Source organism: Cebus imitator, unplaced genomic scaffold, assembly GCF_001604975.1.
Source record: "Cebus imitator isolate Cc_AM_T3 unplaced genomic scaffold, Cebus_imitator-1.0 Scaffold442, whole genome shotgun sequence".
Taxonomy (NCBI): domain Eukaryota; kingdom Metazoa; phylum Chordata; class Mammalia; order Primates; family Cebidae; genus Cebus; species Cebus imitator.
The window spans coordinates 707,833-726,827 of NW_016107757.1; the positions used below are offsets into that span (position 1 = coordinate 707,833).

An 18,995-nucleotide genomic window follows, 5' to 3' on the forward strand; every position below is an offset into this window, starting at 1 on the left:
CAACCTCTGCCTCCTGGGTTCAGGCAATTCTCCTGCCTCAGCCTCCTGAGTAGCTGGGATTACAGGCACACGCCACCATGCCCAGCTGAATTTTTGTATTTCTTATCTGTAAACGGAAGGTTGTAAAACCTCCCTCTCAATGTGGCTGTAAGGAAAGTATGGAATAAGATTAGATATTCATTATAGACTGTTCCTTAGAGCTGATAATAGCAACACCTCTAAGGTGTGGATAATCAGTATATGGGTTTGAATCTCCCTGTGGTTCGTAATTCCCTATCAAAGAGCTTGTAATAGTTTTGGATGAAATCGTCTTGAGTGGCAGAGGAATAAAGGGAGCTCTGATGCTACCTACCTTTGTGGGTTTTCTCTCCCCAAGGGAATCTGGGGAAAGCTGCCTGTCAACAGCATAATTGAAGTCTCATTTATCACCCACACAGCTTTCTTCACTTTTAGGAGAATACTTGCATTATTTGGGACTCAGTATAGATAAAAGACTTAACCAGAGTTGCCCCAGCTATGATCAGCCTTAAATTCAACAGGAGTCACATTAGCAGGCCTGCATAAAACCCCTGAGGATTCTGGCCCCTTCCTTCTTATGTCTGCCACCCATGGAGCAACTCAGGGGATCACTATTGTTAGAGTTGCTAGGGCCTTCCATGAGAAAGCTGAGGAAGTGTCTCGAGGAGCTCCAGTGTCAGGGTAGCCCTCACTCCAGGAGGGCCACCCTGAGTTCTGCACAGAAAAAATTTCTGTTTTTCACCATGTGTTGGACCTTCTTATCTTGAGATAAAGGTGGGACAGCCTCTGTCCCATTCTCACAGTATCTCTTGTGAGTACAGTTCCTGTAACTTCTTCCAGCAAACATTGTCTCTACAGGGCTTGTTTATGACCAGGTCGGAGATTCCATGACATCTTCTTATTCCCCATCTCGCTCCCCAACAATCAAACTAGAAAATGCTGGTCTGTGAAGACACTGCCAAGAGAATGAAAAGCCACAGTCTAGGAAAAATATTTACATAATACATGTCCAGTAAAGGGCTTATATTCAAAACATGCAAAGAACTCTTTTAAAAAAATTTTTGAAATATAATTTATATACCATACATTGCACCCATTTAAGGTTGTATAATTCAACAATTTGGGATATATTACCTTAGTAGTTTTTTAAGCTGTGGTAAAATATATATAATATAAAATTAGCCATTTTGACAATTTTTAATTATACAATTAAATGGCACTAAGTACATTCACAATGTTGTACAACCATCACCATTATCCATTTTTAAAACTTTTTCTCACTCCAAACAGAAATTCTGTAACCAATAATCAATAGCCATCACTTGCCTTCCTTCAAGTCCATGGGGACTTCAAAGCTACTTTCTGTCTCTATTAATTTTTCTGTTCCAGACATTTCATATAAGTAAAATCACATAATATTGTCCTTTTGTGTCTGGCTTATTTTACTTAGCGTAGTGTTTTCAAGGTTCATCCATGAAGTAGCACAGAGCAGAACTTCATTCCTTTTCATTGCTGAATACATTTTCATTGCATGTATATACATTTTGTTAATTCATTCATATGTTGTGTTTTAATATACACAAGTATATTTCCTTGCTCTGCCAACTGAGAGGGACTAGAAATATGTAAGGGACACAGGAGTTAAGTAGTGCCCAAATCTTGCCTTCTAATACCATGCTCCGAAAAAGGAATTGGGGATCCTTGAAGAAATGGCTTAGTCTAGGACCACAGCTAGCAATGTACAAAATGAACCTGGAGCATCTTGTAGTGCCAGAAAATAAGGAATTTCAAAACAAAAACCAACAAAGAACCCACCACTGCTACATTATGTGTAGTATATCAAAGAAATCCAAGAACCAACTGAGAACACTCCCAATGGCCAAGGCCAGAAGTAAGCAGGAGTAACTTTACAGTGGAGAAACCTGATAAGCATGACTCTGGCCACTAACTGAGGTCCATATCAACAGTGATAATCACATTTATTATATGTACCCTTAGTCCAATGTGAAGAAAATGGCACTCTACTTCTGTGATCTTCCTTCCAAAAACCCATTAACCACAATCCAATCATGAGAAAAACATCAGACAAGGTCCAGTAGAGGGGTATGTGCAAAATACCTGACCAGGGCTTCTCCAAAATGTTAAGGTCATCAAAAACAAGGGACATCTGGGAAACTGTCAGAGCCAAGAGGAGCCTAAGGAGAAACGATGACTAAATTTAATATGGGATCCTGGATGGGGTCCTGGAACAAAATATATATATATATAATATAAATAATATATATTATATGTAATATATATTAACAATACATATATACACATATTTATCTATATCTATATATCTATATATGTTAGATAAAAACTTTTAAAAATCTGAATAAACTAAAGGCTTTAGTTAATAATAATGGATCATTATTGGTTCATTAACTGTAATGAACTTATACTACTAATGTCAAATGTTAATAATCAGGGACACTGGATGAAGGGGCATATGGGAACTCTGTACTGTCTTCTCAGTTTTTCTGTAAATACTGTTTGTATTAGTTTATTTTCACACTGCTATAAAGATACTACCCGAGACTGGGTAATTTATAAACAAAAGAGGCTTAATTGACTCATAGTTCCACATGGCTAGGGAGGCCTCAGGAAACTTAGAATCATGGTAGAAGGGGAATGGGAAGCAAGCGGGTCTTACATGATGGCAGGAGAGAGAGAAAAGGAGGAAGCACCAGACACTTATCAAACAACCAGATCCCATGAGAATTCACTCACTATAACAAAAATAGCATGTGGAAACCTGCCCTATGATTCAATCACCTCCCACCAGTGATTGGGACTATAGATTTGGATTACAATTCAAGATGAGATTTGGGTGGGAACACAGAGACAAACCATATCACTGTTCTAAAAAATAAAATAAAACATATATTTTTAAAAAAAGAAAACAAAACAGAAAAACCATCGGGTGCAGTGGCTCATGCCTGTAATCCCAGCACTTTGGGAGGCTGGGGCAGGCAGATCATGAGTTCAAGAGTTCAAGACCAGACTGACCAACATGGTGAAACCCCGTCTCTACTAAAAATACAAAAATTAGCCGGGTGTGGTAGTACACACCTGTAATCCCAGCTACTCAGGGGGCTGAGGCAGGAGAACTGCTTGAACCCAGGAGGTGGAGGTTGCAGTGAGATGAGATCACGCCACTACACTCCAACCTGGGTGACAGAATGAGACTCCATCTCAAAACAAAACAAAACAAAACAAAACCAAAAACAAAAAAACCCTGATGATACAGATATTTTCTCCATTTTTTTCCAGTGAGGAAGCTGAAAGTAAGCATCAAAGTAACTGGCACAAGATGACCCTCCTACTTAAATAGCCGAGGTGGGATTTGAGTTGAGGGCCCTTTCTACCGAGTCACACTGACTTTTGCCTGTCTGTGGGTGGGACCCCCCTGTTTCTTTGTTTCCCAAGTATGCACTTATGTGTGGGTGTTTTTTTCTTGTTCTTCCCAGGGGATGGCCTTTACACTTGAAGAAAGGCTGCAGCTTGGAATCCACGGCCTAATCCCCCCCTGCTTTCTGAGCCAGGACGTCCAGCTCCTCCGGATCATGAGATATTACGAGCGGCAGCAGAGTGACCTGGACAAGTTAGTACCTAGCATCCGCTCTCTCTGCTTGGTCCTTGGGCTGAGCTGTCTGTTTCCTGTGCTTCACAGAGGGTTTTCTGGAAACTCTCCAGCTAAAAAAGGCTGAGAGCCCAAAGACTTCCCAGACTCAGCCCTACCTCCTAAAGAATGCATGGTCTCCCTGAGAGACAAGGCTTTTTATGACTGAGGCATAGCCCACATGTCCTGGGGGAACTGGGAAGAGAAACTGCATTCCAACCATTGGAATCTGGGAGGGCCTCTGGGAAGTGGTAGAAACTGAGTCAGCATAAGAAGCACTGATAAGACTTCAGCAGACAGCAATGGAGTTTAGGAAGAGCATTTCACTAAGAGGAAAGAAGTGGAGCAAAGACGTAGAGACAGGCATGTTAAGGAAGTGGTACATGGCTTGGGTTCCTGGAATTAAGGGGATGTGGTCAGGGAGAGGGAAATGGACAGGGGATGCTTTAGGATGAACCTAGATATCATTTGTTAGAGGTTATGGGGAGCAGTTAATAACCCTGCCCCCTCTCTGCATTCTTCTCCAATGGAGATCCAGACATAAAGAGTCAATAGGGAATCACAGGTTCAACTTTAACAGCTTTACTGAAGAAGGTGTTACTTCCCAGGTAGCATGGCTATAAATGGGCATAGCTAGGATTTGGACACAGAGACCTGGCTCCAGAGTCTATGCTTTTCATTTCTCTTCTATGCCACAGCTAAGAAGCAGCAGAGCCCAGTGGCTACAAGACTAGATTCTAGTACTACATTGAGTTCAAATCTATATTCTACCTCTTAATAGCAAAAGTTACTTAGCCTATATGGGTCTTTCTCATTGGTACAATGAGTACCATAGGGAAAAGTCATAGGGTTGTTATGAGGATTAAATGCCTTAGTATTTATGATGTGCTTAGAACAGTGCCTGGCACATAGTAGGCACTATGTCAGCATTTTCAAGTAAATATGTCACCTTGTCATGGGCTCTAGCAGAAATGTAAAAAGAAGATAAGGAATTCCCCTCTTAGAACAAACAAACTATAGAACAAACTGGCCAAAACTTCGGGTCCTTGAGCGTGTGGCTGTCCCCCTAGGGGCAGAGCTCAGTAGCATGCCAGGGTCACCCTGCACTCATATTCCTATGTTTCCCCCATACCATCCATTGCTTCTGAGTGGTGATGAACACAGAAGCCTCAGCCCATACCCCACCCCTACTCCCAAAGCTCTAAACTTGAAGGATGTTACTCACATTAATTCCAAGGCCATACTGTAGTCAGGCCAAGTATCCTCTCCCTCTTTTTTTTAATCTCACTCTGATTGGGTCTAGCTAAGTCGCTCTGAAGAGCAAGCCAGAAATTACACAATGAATTCAACTAACAGGATGAGACACGCCCTAACTTTGAACAATCTGAGCCTTCTTCTTTTGTTAAATTTATAAAGAAGAAATCAAGTCCAAAGTGAAATCCTCTTTCCTACAGATATTAAGTTCTAAAAGTTAAATTCCAAAATCCTTCCCTCCCCAGTTTTTTCCAGCTATATGGGCCTCACTCATAGGCCTGGGGAAACATTCCAGGCTCAGTGACAAAAGAGTGTGCCCTTTCCTGGGAGCTGTACAGGGCTGGCTCCTGATGCTGCATTGACCACATTGACCCACTTATTCCCAGGAATCCTTCATTTTACAGGGTGCTTGGGGACATGCTAAGAAAACTCCCCATCTTCTCTAGGGTAAGAGCAGTGATGTGCTGGTAAATCTTTTATAACTGGTTCTCTATGTGGGATGAGGGGTGGGATAGGAGATTATGGCATCTCCCAGATTCCATAGTATAAATACTTGTACCATGGCTGATTTCAGATTACTAGTTTGACATAGCTGAATGTAGAATTGAGAAAAAATGTGCACAAATGGCTATTGGGTAAGAGAATCCCACACTGGCAATGGGCTGAGATCCTGGCTATTCCTGAGTATCAATCCTCCCTTGCTAAAAACACCTTCCAGAACACACTTTTCAGTTTTCCACCAAAGGACCAATGCCTTTGGTAGAGACGAAGAGGCTGAGACCCAAGGGGTCACACAAGACTTTCCCAAGTTCACACAGCTAATAAACGGCAGAGCTGGGATTCAAACTCGGGATCCTGATGTCATGCCCAGTGATCATTTCACCAGAGCAGAGTATTTTTCCCCATTAGAGCATTTCTGTCATCCCACCCCATGCCAGAGCATCAAGTACCTTAGAACTCTCCCCCAGATTGTTATCTAGAAAGGTTGCGATATTAGCAGCCACATTTAATTATGAATTTCAGCCCCTAGGTTTTCTCTCACAGAGGTTTTTGCATTCTTAGGAGTCTGAATGGAAGGCTCTTTTCCTGGCTTAGTGATTTCAGGTTTCAGGAAATAGGTAAAGGAGAGGTTATTTTTAGAAATCAAAACTTATGACAGGAACCAGCCCAGTGTTGCTGGAAAGGCCAGTCCATAGAGTGCTTATATGCCCAGGATTTTCCTTGACCCTACCCCACCCCCAGAAAATTATTATGCTATTGTCATTCATTAATGTCCACATAATATCATAAGCATCTTACACAGTGGTTGAGAGCACAGATTCCAGAGTCAGATTGCTTAGATTCAAATTCCTACCCTGCCATGAGACCTGGGGTAAGTTAATTTCTCTCCATATTAGTCTCCTTGCCTCTAAAATGGCAAGAATTATGGTGCCTACTTCACAAGCCATTGGGAAATTTTAAAGGAATTAATGTAAAATATTTAGAACAGTACCTACACCATGTATAATAATAAGCATCACAGGCAGGTCATCTTCACATTTCATAGCTGTTGAAGCTCATGCTCAGGGCAGATGGCTTGCCCTGAATGTACCCTTGTAGCCGAGCAGCAGCAAGAGCCCTGGGTCTTTGCACCATACCACAGAGGCGTCAGGGCCTGCTGCTACCACACATCAGCCTGCTTTTTCTCTCCCTTTCGAAGGTACATCATTCTCATGACACTCCAAGACCGGAATGAGAAGCTTTTCTACCGAGTGCTGACCTCAGATGTGGAGAAGTTCATGCCGATCGTGTACACACCCACAGTGGGGCTGGCCTGTCAGCACTATGGCCTGACCTTCCGCAGACCCCGGTGAGCTACTGTGGAGTGAGGGCTCTGGGAGGGGCTGCTTCATAGAGGGGAATAAATTCTTTCCACCATTCATGCTTATTGGGACCCTACAGGCTAACTCCTGATTGGATCAGTGGTCCAACAAAGAGACATTTGATTTTAAGCACTTGCTCAGGAAAATGACCCAATAAGCAGAGAAATGAGCTGAAAGAGTAGCTAGCAAGGGGATATTGAATCTTCTTTACTTCCAAATAATAAATGCTCAACATGCTCAGAGTTGGCCTGAGAAAGGGTTCAGGTTGTTTTTCTCTCATTATCTACCTATTACTTCTCTCACCCGCTCTGGTCATCTCTAAAGTACCAACAGCTCTCCTGCAAGTTTGGGCCAATGAATAATGGAGTGGTGGATACCAAAGACTGAATTCTTTTGCTGTCTCGAAAAACCAGCATATCTTCCTTTGGATTGACTCAGATTCCATTTTAGATGTCATGTTATTAGACAAAACTTTGGCACTCCATTTTCTTTCAGAGCCAAAGAATTTTGGGCAGTTTTCTAAAGCAATCAGATTTTTTTTAATAATGATTTCAGAATATATATTTAAAAAAGAAAAAATGGGAGGGTCCTCAGTGGAAGGTGCCTGATAATTATAAATACATAGTTCTAGCGCTAGTGTTAAAAGAGCTACCTGGCTTATAAAATATAATGGAATATTATTCTAGTCTATGTTCAAATATGTAAATATGCAACATACTGTGCACAGATGTGTAATTTACATTTATGTAGAATTTATAAGTCAGTGTTTGTAAATCACATGTTATATGGGGAACATGTAATTGTTAATTTGGAAAATCAGTCTTCTAGTTTGGTAGCCAGAATTTGGGTTGAACATTACAAGATGGTCACAGTGTGTTCCCAATGCCAGTCCTGTTTCTTTCTGGGTCCCATTGTTACAACTGGCAAAGGATAGCGCATCAGACCTCATCTTGATGGTGGTGTGTTCACCTGTTGCAGCAGACACGTTTTCATCACTCAGAACAACCAGGCTTTTGCAAACCTATGGACAGCCACTATGCCAGGGCCCCATAGCAGTTCTGGCCTTCAACATGCTTCTTTCAACAGGAAAAAGACTCCTGTTCTCTTATTCTCATTCCCGAAACCAGCAGTGGCAGAGACATTGGGAGCTGATGGTACATTTCTGAAGGATGCAGGACTCTATGTACCTCCCCGTTCCTTCTCAGAAATGGTCTTTTCAGCAAAAATCAGCTCATGGGCATTTCATCTGAGGCATTTAGCAGCTCCCAGGGCTTAAAGAATCAAGCCCAATAGTTTGATAAAGCTAAGCCTGTCACAGTTCAGCTCCAAAATCCAATGTTCTAGCTACTCTGATCTATTATCCATGCCCAAGTACACCGGTGTTCTTCTCCATGCATTTGCATGTATGGTCCTGTCTGCCTCAAACTCCTGCATCTCCCCTTTCCCTAGTCTCCACTCATCACAATTCAGGTTACCCTTCAAGGCCCACCCCAAGGGTCAACTTCTCCTGGGAACTGTCCCCAGTCCTCTCAGGATGAACTGACCACCCCTTTCTTGGCCTCCTCACGATCCATTATACTTACTTCTTCTATCCCATAGTTTTCTTTATGTTTTTATTTGTTTGTATATAACTCTCTTCTACTAGAATACAAAATTCTTGAAGGGGCAAGAAACATGACGGATCCATTCTGTATTCTAGACCAATACTTGGCAAGTAGTTGTCACTCGGTTGGGAAAGTAATGCTGTGTACTCACTGTGAATAATTGGTTCTTTGCAGTCAGCCCTGAATTTTAGTCTCCTTGACCCTGGGGGATTTTCTTATCCTCTCTCTCCCTTAATTTCCACATTTGTGAAATAGAGGTAATAATACCACCTACCTCAGTCATTAAGAGGGTAAAATGAGAAGTGTGGATCAGGTACCTGGCATAAAATTGGAACGAGATAAATATCAGTGTCTATTTCTCTTCAGTAACTATTGTAGAAAGAAGAAAGGATTGATAGATGTTGAGTCATATTGTACATATGCATGTTTACATATTTACCAAGAAAATTGAATCACTGAACACGTAACAAACTAACTCTTTTAACTTCGGAGGGAAACCAAACCCAAGATTATGCAAACATATACAATTTTGCTTTTCCAGAACCAGCTTTTTCCTGAAGAGGGCCTTTATTCCCTAAGGCAAGGTTAACCATCTCCCCTGGCTGAAATCTTATGGAAATTCAAGGCTGTCCAACTCTGGTCCCCTACTGCCAGGATTGTGTGAAAGCCCTTACTCCATAAGCTCCTATGGAGACTAGACTGTGGTGCTTCAGTTGGTTCCAGTCATCAGGCTCAGGACCCTGCATATGCAACAGGCTTGTGAAAGGAGAATTTGCCTCCAGAGCCCACTCCAGAATCCAGGGAAACCACTAGGACTGAATTTACATATCTTAACTCATTTAATTATTATAACCTCCCTAGGAGGTAGGTCCTATTATCATCTTATTTGCAGACAGAAAAACTGAGGCACAGGGAAATAACTTACCCAAAGTCACACAGTTTATAACCAGCAAAGCCAGGGCCCAACCCAATCTGAACCAAAGTATAGACAGGCAACCATTACACTACACTGCCTCTTATAGTTTAAGACTGTGCACAGTTGGTGGGCATTCTGGGTGTGATGTCATTGCAGCTCCAGGAATGTTTGACTGCCCAGGGATCTCAGATGGAGATTGTTAGATACCATTTCCAGTGCTCTCCAGGGAGGAATTGATCCAGTGAGGTCCTGGGGCCTGCAGCTGGGTGAGGCTGAGGCAGGCTTGGGCAGACTTAACCATCTTCTTGGATTAGTCCTTCACACTCTTGGTTCAGACTTCCCGCATATGTTGTGCACAAACCCTTCTTCAGATGATTACCCAATTAAGTTATTTGACATGTGACATTCTGAGTTGTTGCTCTAGGTTTCCTTTTGGCTGCTTTCCAGATATAGATTCCACACCTGTCTTGCTCCTGAGGGAAATAAGAGTTTGGGCTCCACCCCAGCCCTGAACTTCATCTGAGACCTGGCTTGGACTTAATTTGTGGATTAGCATCTGAAGGGAGGACAGTCTCAAGGCCAAGAGGGAGAGAGCCAGAGCCTTCTCAGTTTCTGAAATGATAAGCATTACTGCCAGGTTCCCAAGAACAATGAAGTCCTCTGTAAAAGGAACTGGCCCCCCACCAAAGCTAATTACATCCAGCTGTTACTAAAATTGAGCCTCCAACATGCCTGGGGTTCTGCATCACCTCACAACTGGGAATAGAGTATCTTGGGACTGAGTATCCCTGGGCAGATAGGCACCGCAGAAGGTTCTGGGCTCTGGTGGAGCCTCCTCTGCTTCATTCTGCCTCCCACCTGATACATCCTCTACATGCACCTCCATGAGCGTGGCTTGAGGGAATGCCCCCTGAAGGTCAGTCACTAGTGTGTGACCTAGAAGAGGTGAAAGCCAGAGGTGAGGCTGGATCAAGGCCAAAATAGAACTCAATCCAGAGAAAAGTCGTGGGGAGGAAGCCAATATGGGGTCCAGTGTCAGCAAATACTCTCCTTTTCCCAGGCCACCTATCTCTTGACCAGCCCTGTCTTCACAGGCCTCATCCTGTAGACCTAACATTTCCTGGGTTTGGTGTGGGGTCCAGCCCATATGGGTGATGGAGGTCTGAAAGAAAACATTATGGTACTTATTAAAGATGGTAAGGCAGAGTTTATTCAGGAGCTGGAGGGCGGGGGATCACCATGGATGTATGAACCACAGCCGAGGGGTCTTGCAGTGAGGGAGAGAGAGTGGACTCAACTCTGACTCTGGTAAGGACAAATGGGGATTTATCCCAGGAACAGCATGTGGCAGGGGCAGTGTGTGGGAAATTACTAGGAGGAAACATCAAGAATGAGAGGTTACTGGTTAAAAAACACATACAGAAAACATTGATAAGATGGGATTATTGCTGAAGGCAGGCCAGGGTCCTGAGATAACAAGGGGGGCAAGTTACCAAAGGTAGGTGGAGGATTTTAGCCAAACTGACTTAGCAGGATTCTTGCTCAAACTGGATTCTACAAGGATAGGGAGGAAAGCCCAATGTCTGACCTAGTCGGAGAGGACTCAGGAGCCCAACTAAAGTTTTGGTCAAAGGAGAGTCTTTGTCAGAGGGCTGGGTTGTAGGTAGTAGAAGTAGCAAGGACTTTGAAGCCAGGCAGGCTTGGCCTTGAATCTCACCTCTTGATGACTTGTGACAATTAATTTAGCACCTTCTCAGTCTCCTCATGTGTAAAATGGGAATAACGCCTATTCACATGGCTGCTTAGGAGGATTTAATCAGATTCCAAATGTAAAGGGCCTGGCCCTAATAGGAGCTCAGCAGCTGTGATCTGCTTGACTCAGGATCCCCAGGAGTTGTTATCTCCTCAGTCACCCTACCCAATAATACACACTGTAAACCTACTGAGGCCACCCCAGTCCTCTGAAGTACTGCCACACTGTTGTTTGATTCAGACCTGAAATCACCTGCAGTTAACTAGCAAATCATTAGCAAGCATATGTGAGGAATTAGAGATCATGCTGTGATAAGTTAGAAAGGTGAGGCTGGGAAGTGGGACTTGGTTTTGTGTAGTCGAAGGATCTGTGGAAAGTACCTGAAGATTTATTTGGACAAAGCCAGCAGCTCTTGGACCTGAGCCAAGCTGCTGTCTTTCTTATCTGCAAACAGGTGGGCTTCTGCACACCAGCCAATAACACACATACAAGATATTAACAGTTACCATTTATTGAACGCGTGTGCTGCTCATGGTGGGCCCTGGTCTAGCTACTTTGTGTGCATTGTTGTTGAACCCTACAACAACCCCACGAGGTTCTTATTATTTTGCTGAGATGAAAACAAAAGCTAACTTATCTAAGACATCACGGCTGACTCAGAGCCCATTTCCAGTCATAGTTCAGCCCCTGGTGGCTCTGGTAAACATGACTCCTCATTCTGGCCTTCATTTAAACTTCCCTTGCCAGACAGGTCTGCACCCAGGAGGTGCACACACATGTGTGCAAACACACACACTCATACTTGGGAGAAGTAGTATATCATGTTGGACAGAGCACTTGGGCTGGAGTCAGAGGTAGTGGTTCAGCCCCCTCATCTAAATACCATGTGGCCTTGGAGCCCAGCTACTCCACTGCTCCAAGCTCAGATCACAGGAACTATCTGAGGAACTATCACAGGAACTAACCTTGTGGGATCATTATGGGAGTCAGAAGGGCTAAACGCATGTGAACATGCTTTGTTAATTGTAAAGCCACTCATAAGCTTAAAGAAGGGGCATTACTTTTTCATCTCTTCTTCCCCCTCACCCCATATCCATAAGAGGATCTAGTTAAGGCTCACATTTACCTCCTTGGAGTTTCCTGCTTCCCACTCAGTATGTCTGGTATGCTTCATTTTCTTGCATTGGAACCTTCTTGTCTTCAACCACCTCCACCAGCAACTCCCACATACGTGTGCATGTGCAGACACACCCAGAGGGACCCTGGGACAGGAATCACATGCCTCTGCTTCCTAAATACCCACTGGAGCCCATTTCTAGCTGTATGCAAGACCAATGAGTGCCAACACGTTGACCAAAGCCACTCTGGAAAACAAAGACAACCTTGCCTCAGTAAATGGAAAGATCCCTGACACCCAGGGCATGGTTTTAGAGCACATCACAATACAGTTCCAACCCAGCTGTCCATTGATTGGGAATACACACAAGCATATTCCCAGCACACTGAGAGGCAAGCAGAAAGCAAGGACTAGCATCATCAAACCAGCCTCCTGCCCAATCTCAGGGCCCCAAAGCACCGATTCCTTTGGCCAAGACTGCTTGTCATCCAATTCCACCCAGATTCTGCAGCCAAACTTTCAGCTGTGCTGCTGGAAAGGCTTCCTTGGGTAGAGTATGTGCAAGGTCTGCAGCTGGTTCTGGTTAACCTCTCATCTGGCCCTTTTAGTCCCTTGTTCTTGGCTGTCATGGAGTGAGCACTGGATTAGGAATCAGGAGATCTGGGTTCCAGCCCTCAACCATCCCCTTTCTGACTACGACTCCTTGGACAAGTCACTTAGCTCATTAGCCTCTAGTAACAGTGGTAGGGTTCCACTGCATGGCTTCTGTGATCTCTTCTAGTTCTAACATTTTATGATCCAGTAACCCAAACTCTATAACCAAGTTAGAAATGAGATCTTTAAGTGAGCCATGGTCATATAACTAAGCCCAAGTTTCCCCACCTGTAAAATTAAGAGGGTCAAGTTAAAGCTCCAATTCTCAGTCCTGGCTGTGCACGTAAAGTGTCTGGGGAGGTTTAAATCAGAATCCCTGAAGGGGAGTCCAGGCATCTCTGGTTTTCAGAAGCTCTTCAAAGCACTCTAATGGGCAACCAGGGCTGAGAACTGCTGAGCTGGGTGTTTCCTGAAATTCCTTACAGCTTGGATCTTCTGTGACTTTTAGGGAGTTGATAACCTGCATCCCGTATTTTCCAGCCCATCCCAGCCTGGAAGTACTCCTTAAGATTGAGGTCATAGTAAGGTAACAGAACCTTCATCTCCAACTCAACCTTCAGCAAGCCAAATTGTTCAGCCTTACCACCCAAGCACCTTCATCTCATTCACAGGGTTGGTGGGGGGAGCTCTACATCAGCTGTCCTCCTCTCTCTCCCAATTTCCTCTTGAAGTTCCTATCACTACACAGAAGTCTCACTTCTAAGTTGCACTCTCATCCTCTTGACTCCCCCATGTAATTACCCATCTTGTAATGGTAATAGCTGCCCACTCTTGTGATGTCAATAATTGATTAGATAGCAGCAAACATCAGGTTCAAGGGTGGTTAATCATTCAGGTAACCATGTGACCAGTATGGCCCTGGCTCAAGAGATGCACTGGGCCAGTTAATATCCTTTTCGGGAATTTGAAATGAGACATGAAAGAAGTTATACAGAAAGAATTTGCCAGTTGAGAAGAAAAATTAAGGCAAAAAGGGTATTGTGGTTTAGAGTCAGGTTGTAGTAGACCTATGGCAAATGCCGTCCAAGAAGGAACAGAAAATAATAGAGCTAAAAGTAAAGGAATGATACTATGGAGAGAGAAGAGCAGATGAGAGAGAAAGAAGGAAAAACACAGAGAGAGTTGTCCCGAGAGCTGCCTCAGTTCATGACAGCTTTCCACTCTGGTTCCTCTTCAAAACTTTACAATAAACACTCCTTCTTCAGAGATAAGTTAACCTCTGCCTCAGGTAGCTAGAACAGCCAAACTGAAAAAGAGCTATGAAATCAGGTGGATCTGATCCCCTTGTGAATAGGTTGGATGGAGCTAACAGATTAAAGTAGGTATCTCAAGTTTAGTGAGCATTAAAATCACCTGGAGGGCTTGTTAAACCAGACTGAGCAAGCCTGGGATGGCACCAGAGAATTTACATATCAACGAGGTCCAGGTGATGTTGATGCTTCTGGCCAGGGACCACACTTTGAAAACCACTGGAGTAAAGGACGGTGAAAGGCAGGTCACTGTAAAGTGAACAGAGACCATCAGAAGGACGCAGGAGTAGTAGATATTTCCAGGCCCCACCGTGCATTAGTAGAAGGAGCTGGGAGTCATGAGATATGAATTTCTGTCACCAACTAGTAGTGTGACCTGCAATCCCTCCCCCTTTCTAGGCCTCACTTTCCTCATCTATAAAGTGAGGAAAACACATAGTTTTTCTGACAAGAAAAAGCTTGCAGGCTTATCTGCAGAAGTGTCATTTTTTGCTGAGAGCTCTGATTCACAAATGGGCACCTTCTCAGACAGACCAGCTGGGCAATCCAGAATCTGTCATGGACTGTTTGATGCTGTGGCTTGGGAATTGATGCCGGAATATATCTTAGGAAGGTGGCAAGAAGAGGAGTCCTTCCAAAGCATAAGGTTCTTCACTTGTTTTTTGACATAAATGTCACATGGAGTTAAGTTAATTGTATCTAGATCCCAGATTGCTGAAACACTTTGGAACAGAGGGAGAGGAGAGAAGGAACATTTATTTTTGTATCTGAGTTATACAGATTTCAATCACGGAGGGAATGGGCTTACTTTTTAGTGGAAGCTTTGAGATTTGCATCTGAAAAAGTGAGTTTGTGCTTAAATGCATGTGACCAGCCTGGGACTTTAGCATCCTGAAGGAGCAGGTTGCTCTAGGGAAAGGACAGACACTCCTCAGCCATCCATGACTTTGGGTGGGAGTGAAGGTGGGAATGGCTGAGCAGCCCCACACAAATAAAGAGATTATGTTTTCCTTACTTAAACTGGAGACAGATGAACTTTATTAACGAGAACAGGGTGTTCTGGGTTTGACTTCCTTTAGCCAAGGGCATTTTTCCCTGGCAATTTAAACAACCTGATTTTGTTTCTTTTTTATCTGGCTCTGTCCTTTTCCTCCTTTGTCCCTGGCAATCACAGCCATGATGATCAAAAGGATAGATGTGGGGAGAATTTCCTAGCCCTGAGAAGGAAATACATTCATATAAGCAGGAGTTGAGTGGACCATTCCTCAGATAACCCTGATCTCCTATTGACCTGTGAAATGCACAAAATGTTGACTTTGCTCACACTGAGTTTCATCTACAAACAATGACTTCTTTTTTTTTAGTTTTAATTTATTTATTTAATTTAATATCTTAATTTTGTTTTATTATACTTTAAGTTCTGGGATACCTGTGCAGAACGTGTAGATTTGTTACATAGGTATATACACTTGCCATGGTGGTTTGCTGCACCCATCTACCCTAATGCTAGCACCATGTTATTTTGGTTATGGTAGCACTGTAGTATAGTTCAAAGTCAGGTAGCATGATGCCTGCAGCTTTGTTTTTTTGGGTTTTTTATTTGTTTGTTTGTTTGTTTTGCTTAGGATTGTCTTGGCTATAGGGGATCTTTTTTGGTTTCATATGAAATTTAAAGTAGTTTTTTACTAATTCTGTGAAGAAAGCCAATGGTAGCTTGATGGGGATAGCATTGAATCTATAAATTACTTTGGGTGGTATGGCCATTTTCACAATATTGATTCTTCATATCCATAGGCATGGAATATTTTTCCGTTTGTTTGTGTCTTCTCTTATTTCCTTGAGCTGTGGTTTGTAGTTCTCCTTGAAGAAGTCCTTCACATCCCTTGTAAGTTGTATTTCTAGGTATTTTATTCTTTTTGTAGCAATTATGAAGGAGCGTTCACTCATGATTTGGCTGTTTTTCTATTATTGGTGTATAGAAATGCCTGTGATTTTTGCAGATTGATTTTGTATCATGAGACTTTTTTGAAGTTGCTTATCAACTTAAGGAGATTTGGGGCTGAGAGGGTTGGGTTTTGTAAATATGGAACCATGTCACCTGCAAACAGAGAAAATTTGACTTCCTCTCTTCCTATTTGACTATACTTTGTTTCTTTCTCTTGTCTGATTGCCCTGGCCAGAACATCCAATATTATGTTGAATAGGAGTAGTGAGAGAGGGCATCCTTGTCTTGTGCTGGTTTTCAAAGGGAATTCTTCCAGCTTTTACCCATTCAGTATGATATTGGCTGTGGGTTTGTCATAAACAGCTCTTATTATTTTGAGATATGTTCCATCAATTTCTAGTTAATTGAGAGTTTTTAGCATGAAGCGGTGTTGAATTTTATCAAAGGCTTTTTCTGCATCTATTGAGATAATTATGTAGTTTTTGACATTGGTTCTGTTTATGTGATGGATTATGTTTATTGATTTGCATATGTTGAATCAGTTTTGCATTCCAGGGATGAAGCTGACTAGATCATGGTGGATCGTTGCTTTTTCACATGCTGCTGGATTTGGTTGGCCAGTATTTTATTGAAGATTTTTGCATTGATGTTCCTCAGGGATATTTGCCTAATATGTTCTTTTTTGTTGTGTCTCTGCCAGCTTTTGGTATCAGAATGATGCTGGCCTCATTAAATGGGTTAGCGAGGAGTTTGTCTTTTTATATTGCCTGGAATAGTTTCAGAAGAAATAATACCAGCTCCTCTTTGTACCTCTGGTAGAATTCGGCTGTGAATCCATCTGGTCCTGGGATTTTTATGGTTGGTAGGCTATTAATTACTGCCTCAATTTCAGAACTTATTATTGGTCTATTCATGAATTTGACTTCTTCCTGGTTCAGTCTTGGGAGGGAGTATGTGTCCAGGAATCTATCCATTTCTTCAAGATTTTCTAGTTTATTTGCATAGAGGTGTTTATAGTATTCTCGGCTGGTAGTTTGTATTTCTATGGGATCAGTGGTAATATCCCTTTTATCATTTTTTATTGTGTCTATTTGTTTCTTCTCTCTTTTCTTCTCTATTTGTTAATCTTTTCCAAATACCAGCTCCTGGACTTATAGATTTTTTTCAAGGGTTTTTCATGTCTCTATCTCCTTCATTTCTGTTCTGATCTTAATTATTTCTTGTCTTCTACTAACTTTTGAATTTGTTTGCTCTTGCTTCTCTAGTTCTTCTAATTGTGATGTTAGGGTGTCAATTTTAAATCTTTCCCACTTTCTCTTGTGGGCATTTAGTACTACAAATTTCCCTCTAAACACTGCTTTAGCTGTGTCCCACAGATTCTCGTACATTGAGTGTTTGTTCTCATTGGTTTCAAGTTATTTATTTATTTTTGCCTTAATTTTGCTACTTATCCAGTAGCAGGTTGTTCAGTTCCCATGTAGTTATGTGGTTTTGAGTAGGTTTCTTAATCCTGAGTTCTAATTTGATTGCACTATGGTCTAAGAGACTGCTTCTTATGATTTCAATTATTTTGCCTTTGCTGAGTAGTGTTTTACTTCCAATTATGTAGTGTAGTCAATTTTAGAATATGTATGATGTGGTGCTGAGAAGAATGTATATTCTGTTGATTTGGGGTAGAGAGTACTATAGATGTCTATTAGGTCTGCTTGGTCCAGAGCTGAGTTCAAGTCCTGAATATCCTTGTAAATTTTCTGTCTCATTGATCAGTCTAATATTGACAGTGGGGTGTTAAGGTCTCCCACTCTTATTGTGTGGGACTCTAAGTCTCTTTGCAGGTCTCTAAGGGCTAATTTTATGAATCTTGGTGCTCCTGTATTGGGTGCATATGTATTTAGGATAGTTAGCTCTTCTTGTTTTATTGATCCCTTTACCATTATGTAATGCCCTTCTTTGTCTCTTTTGATCTTTTTGGTTTAGAGTCTGTTTTATCAGAGACTAGGATTGCAACCCCTGCTTTTTTTGCTTCTCATTTGCTTGGTAATCTTCCTTCACTTGTTTATTTTGAGCCTATGTGTGTCTTTGCATGTGACATGTGTCTCCCAAATACAGCACACCAATGGATCTTTAGTCTTTATCCAATTTGCCAGTCTCTGTCTTTTAATTAGGGCATTTAGCCCATTCCCATTTAAGGTTAATATTGTTATATGTTAATTTGATCCTGACATTATGATGCTAGCTGGCTATTTTGCCTATTAGTCGATGCAGTTTCTTCATAGTGTTGATGGTCTTTGCATTTTGGTATGTTTTTGCAGTGGCTGGTAGCAATTTTTCCTTTTCATATTTAGTGCTTCTTTTAGGAGCTTTTGTATGGCAGGCCTGGTGGTGACAAAATCTCCCAGCATTTGCTTGTCTGGAAAGGATCTTATTTCTCCTACACTTATGAAGCTTAGTTTGGCTGGATATGAAATTCTGGATTGAAAGTTACTTTCTTTAAGAATGCTGAATATTGGCCCCCACTCTCTTCTGGCTTGTAGGGTTTCTGCAGAGAGATCCACTGTTAGTCTGATAGGATTCCCTCTGTGGGTAACCTGACCTTTGTCTCTTGCTGCCCTTAACATTTTTTCCTTCATTTGAACCTTTGTGAATCTAATGATTATGTGTCTTGGGGTTGCTCTTCTCGAGGAGTATCTTTGTGTTGTTCTATATCCTGAATTTGAATGTTAGCCTGTCTTGCTAGGTTTGGAATGTTCTCCTTGATAATATCCAGAAGAGTGTTTTCCAACTTCGTTCCAATCTCCCTGTCACTTTCAAGTACACCAGTCAAATGTAGGTTTGGACTTTTCACATAGCCCCATATTTCTTGGAGGCTTTATTCGTTTATTTTCATTTTTTTTCCTCTAATCTTGACTTCACGCTTTATTTGATTAAGTTGATCTTTAATCTCTGATATCCTTTCTT

At 42.1% G+C, this 18,995-nt stretch overlaps 1 protein-coding gene and 1 long non-coding RNA gene across 6 annotated transcripts in view; one reads left to right on the forward strand and one right to left on the reverse strand.

Moving 5' to 3' along the window:
- LOC119468502 overlaps window positions 1–17,639 on the reverse strand; it is a 21,048-nt gene extending 3,409 nt beyond the window's left edge. The window contains exons 1-2 of the long non-coding RNA XR_005197181.1: window positions 17,485–17,639; window positions 6,424–6,428 (exon numbers count right to left, since the gene is read on the reverse strand). This is a non-coding gene — a long non-coding RNA (uncharacterized LOC119468502). The remainder of the gene's footprint in view (window positions 1–6,423; window positions 6,429–17,484) is intronic.
- ME3 (malic enzyme 3) overlaps window positions 1–18,995 on the forward strand; it is a 207,940-nt gene that overhangs the window by 95,004 nt on the left and 93,941 nt on the right. For all 5 annotated transcript variants that reach the window (XM_017510623.2, XM_017510621.2, XM_017510620.2 and 2 more), the window contains exons 3-4: window positions 3,531–3,664; window positions 6,636–6,785. In XM_017510623.2, coding sequence (XP_017366112.1) covers window positions 3,531–3,664; window positions 6,636–6,785 — 284 coding nt within the window. The remainder of the gene's footprint in view (window positions 1–3,530; window positions 3,665–6,635; window positions 6,786–18,995) is intronic.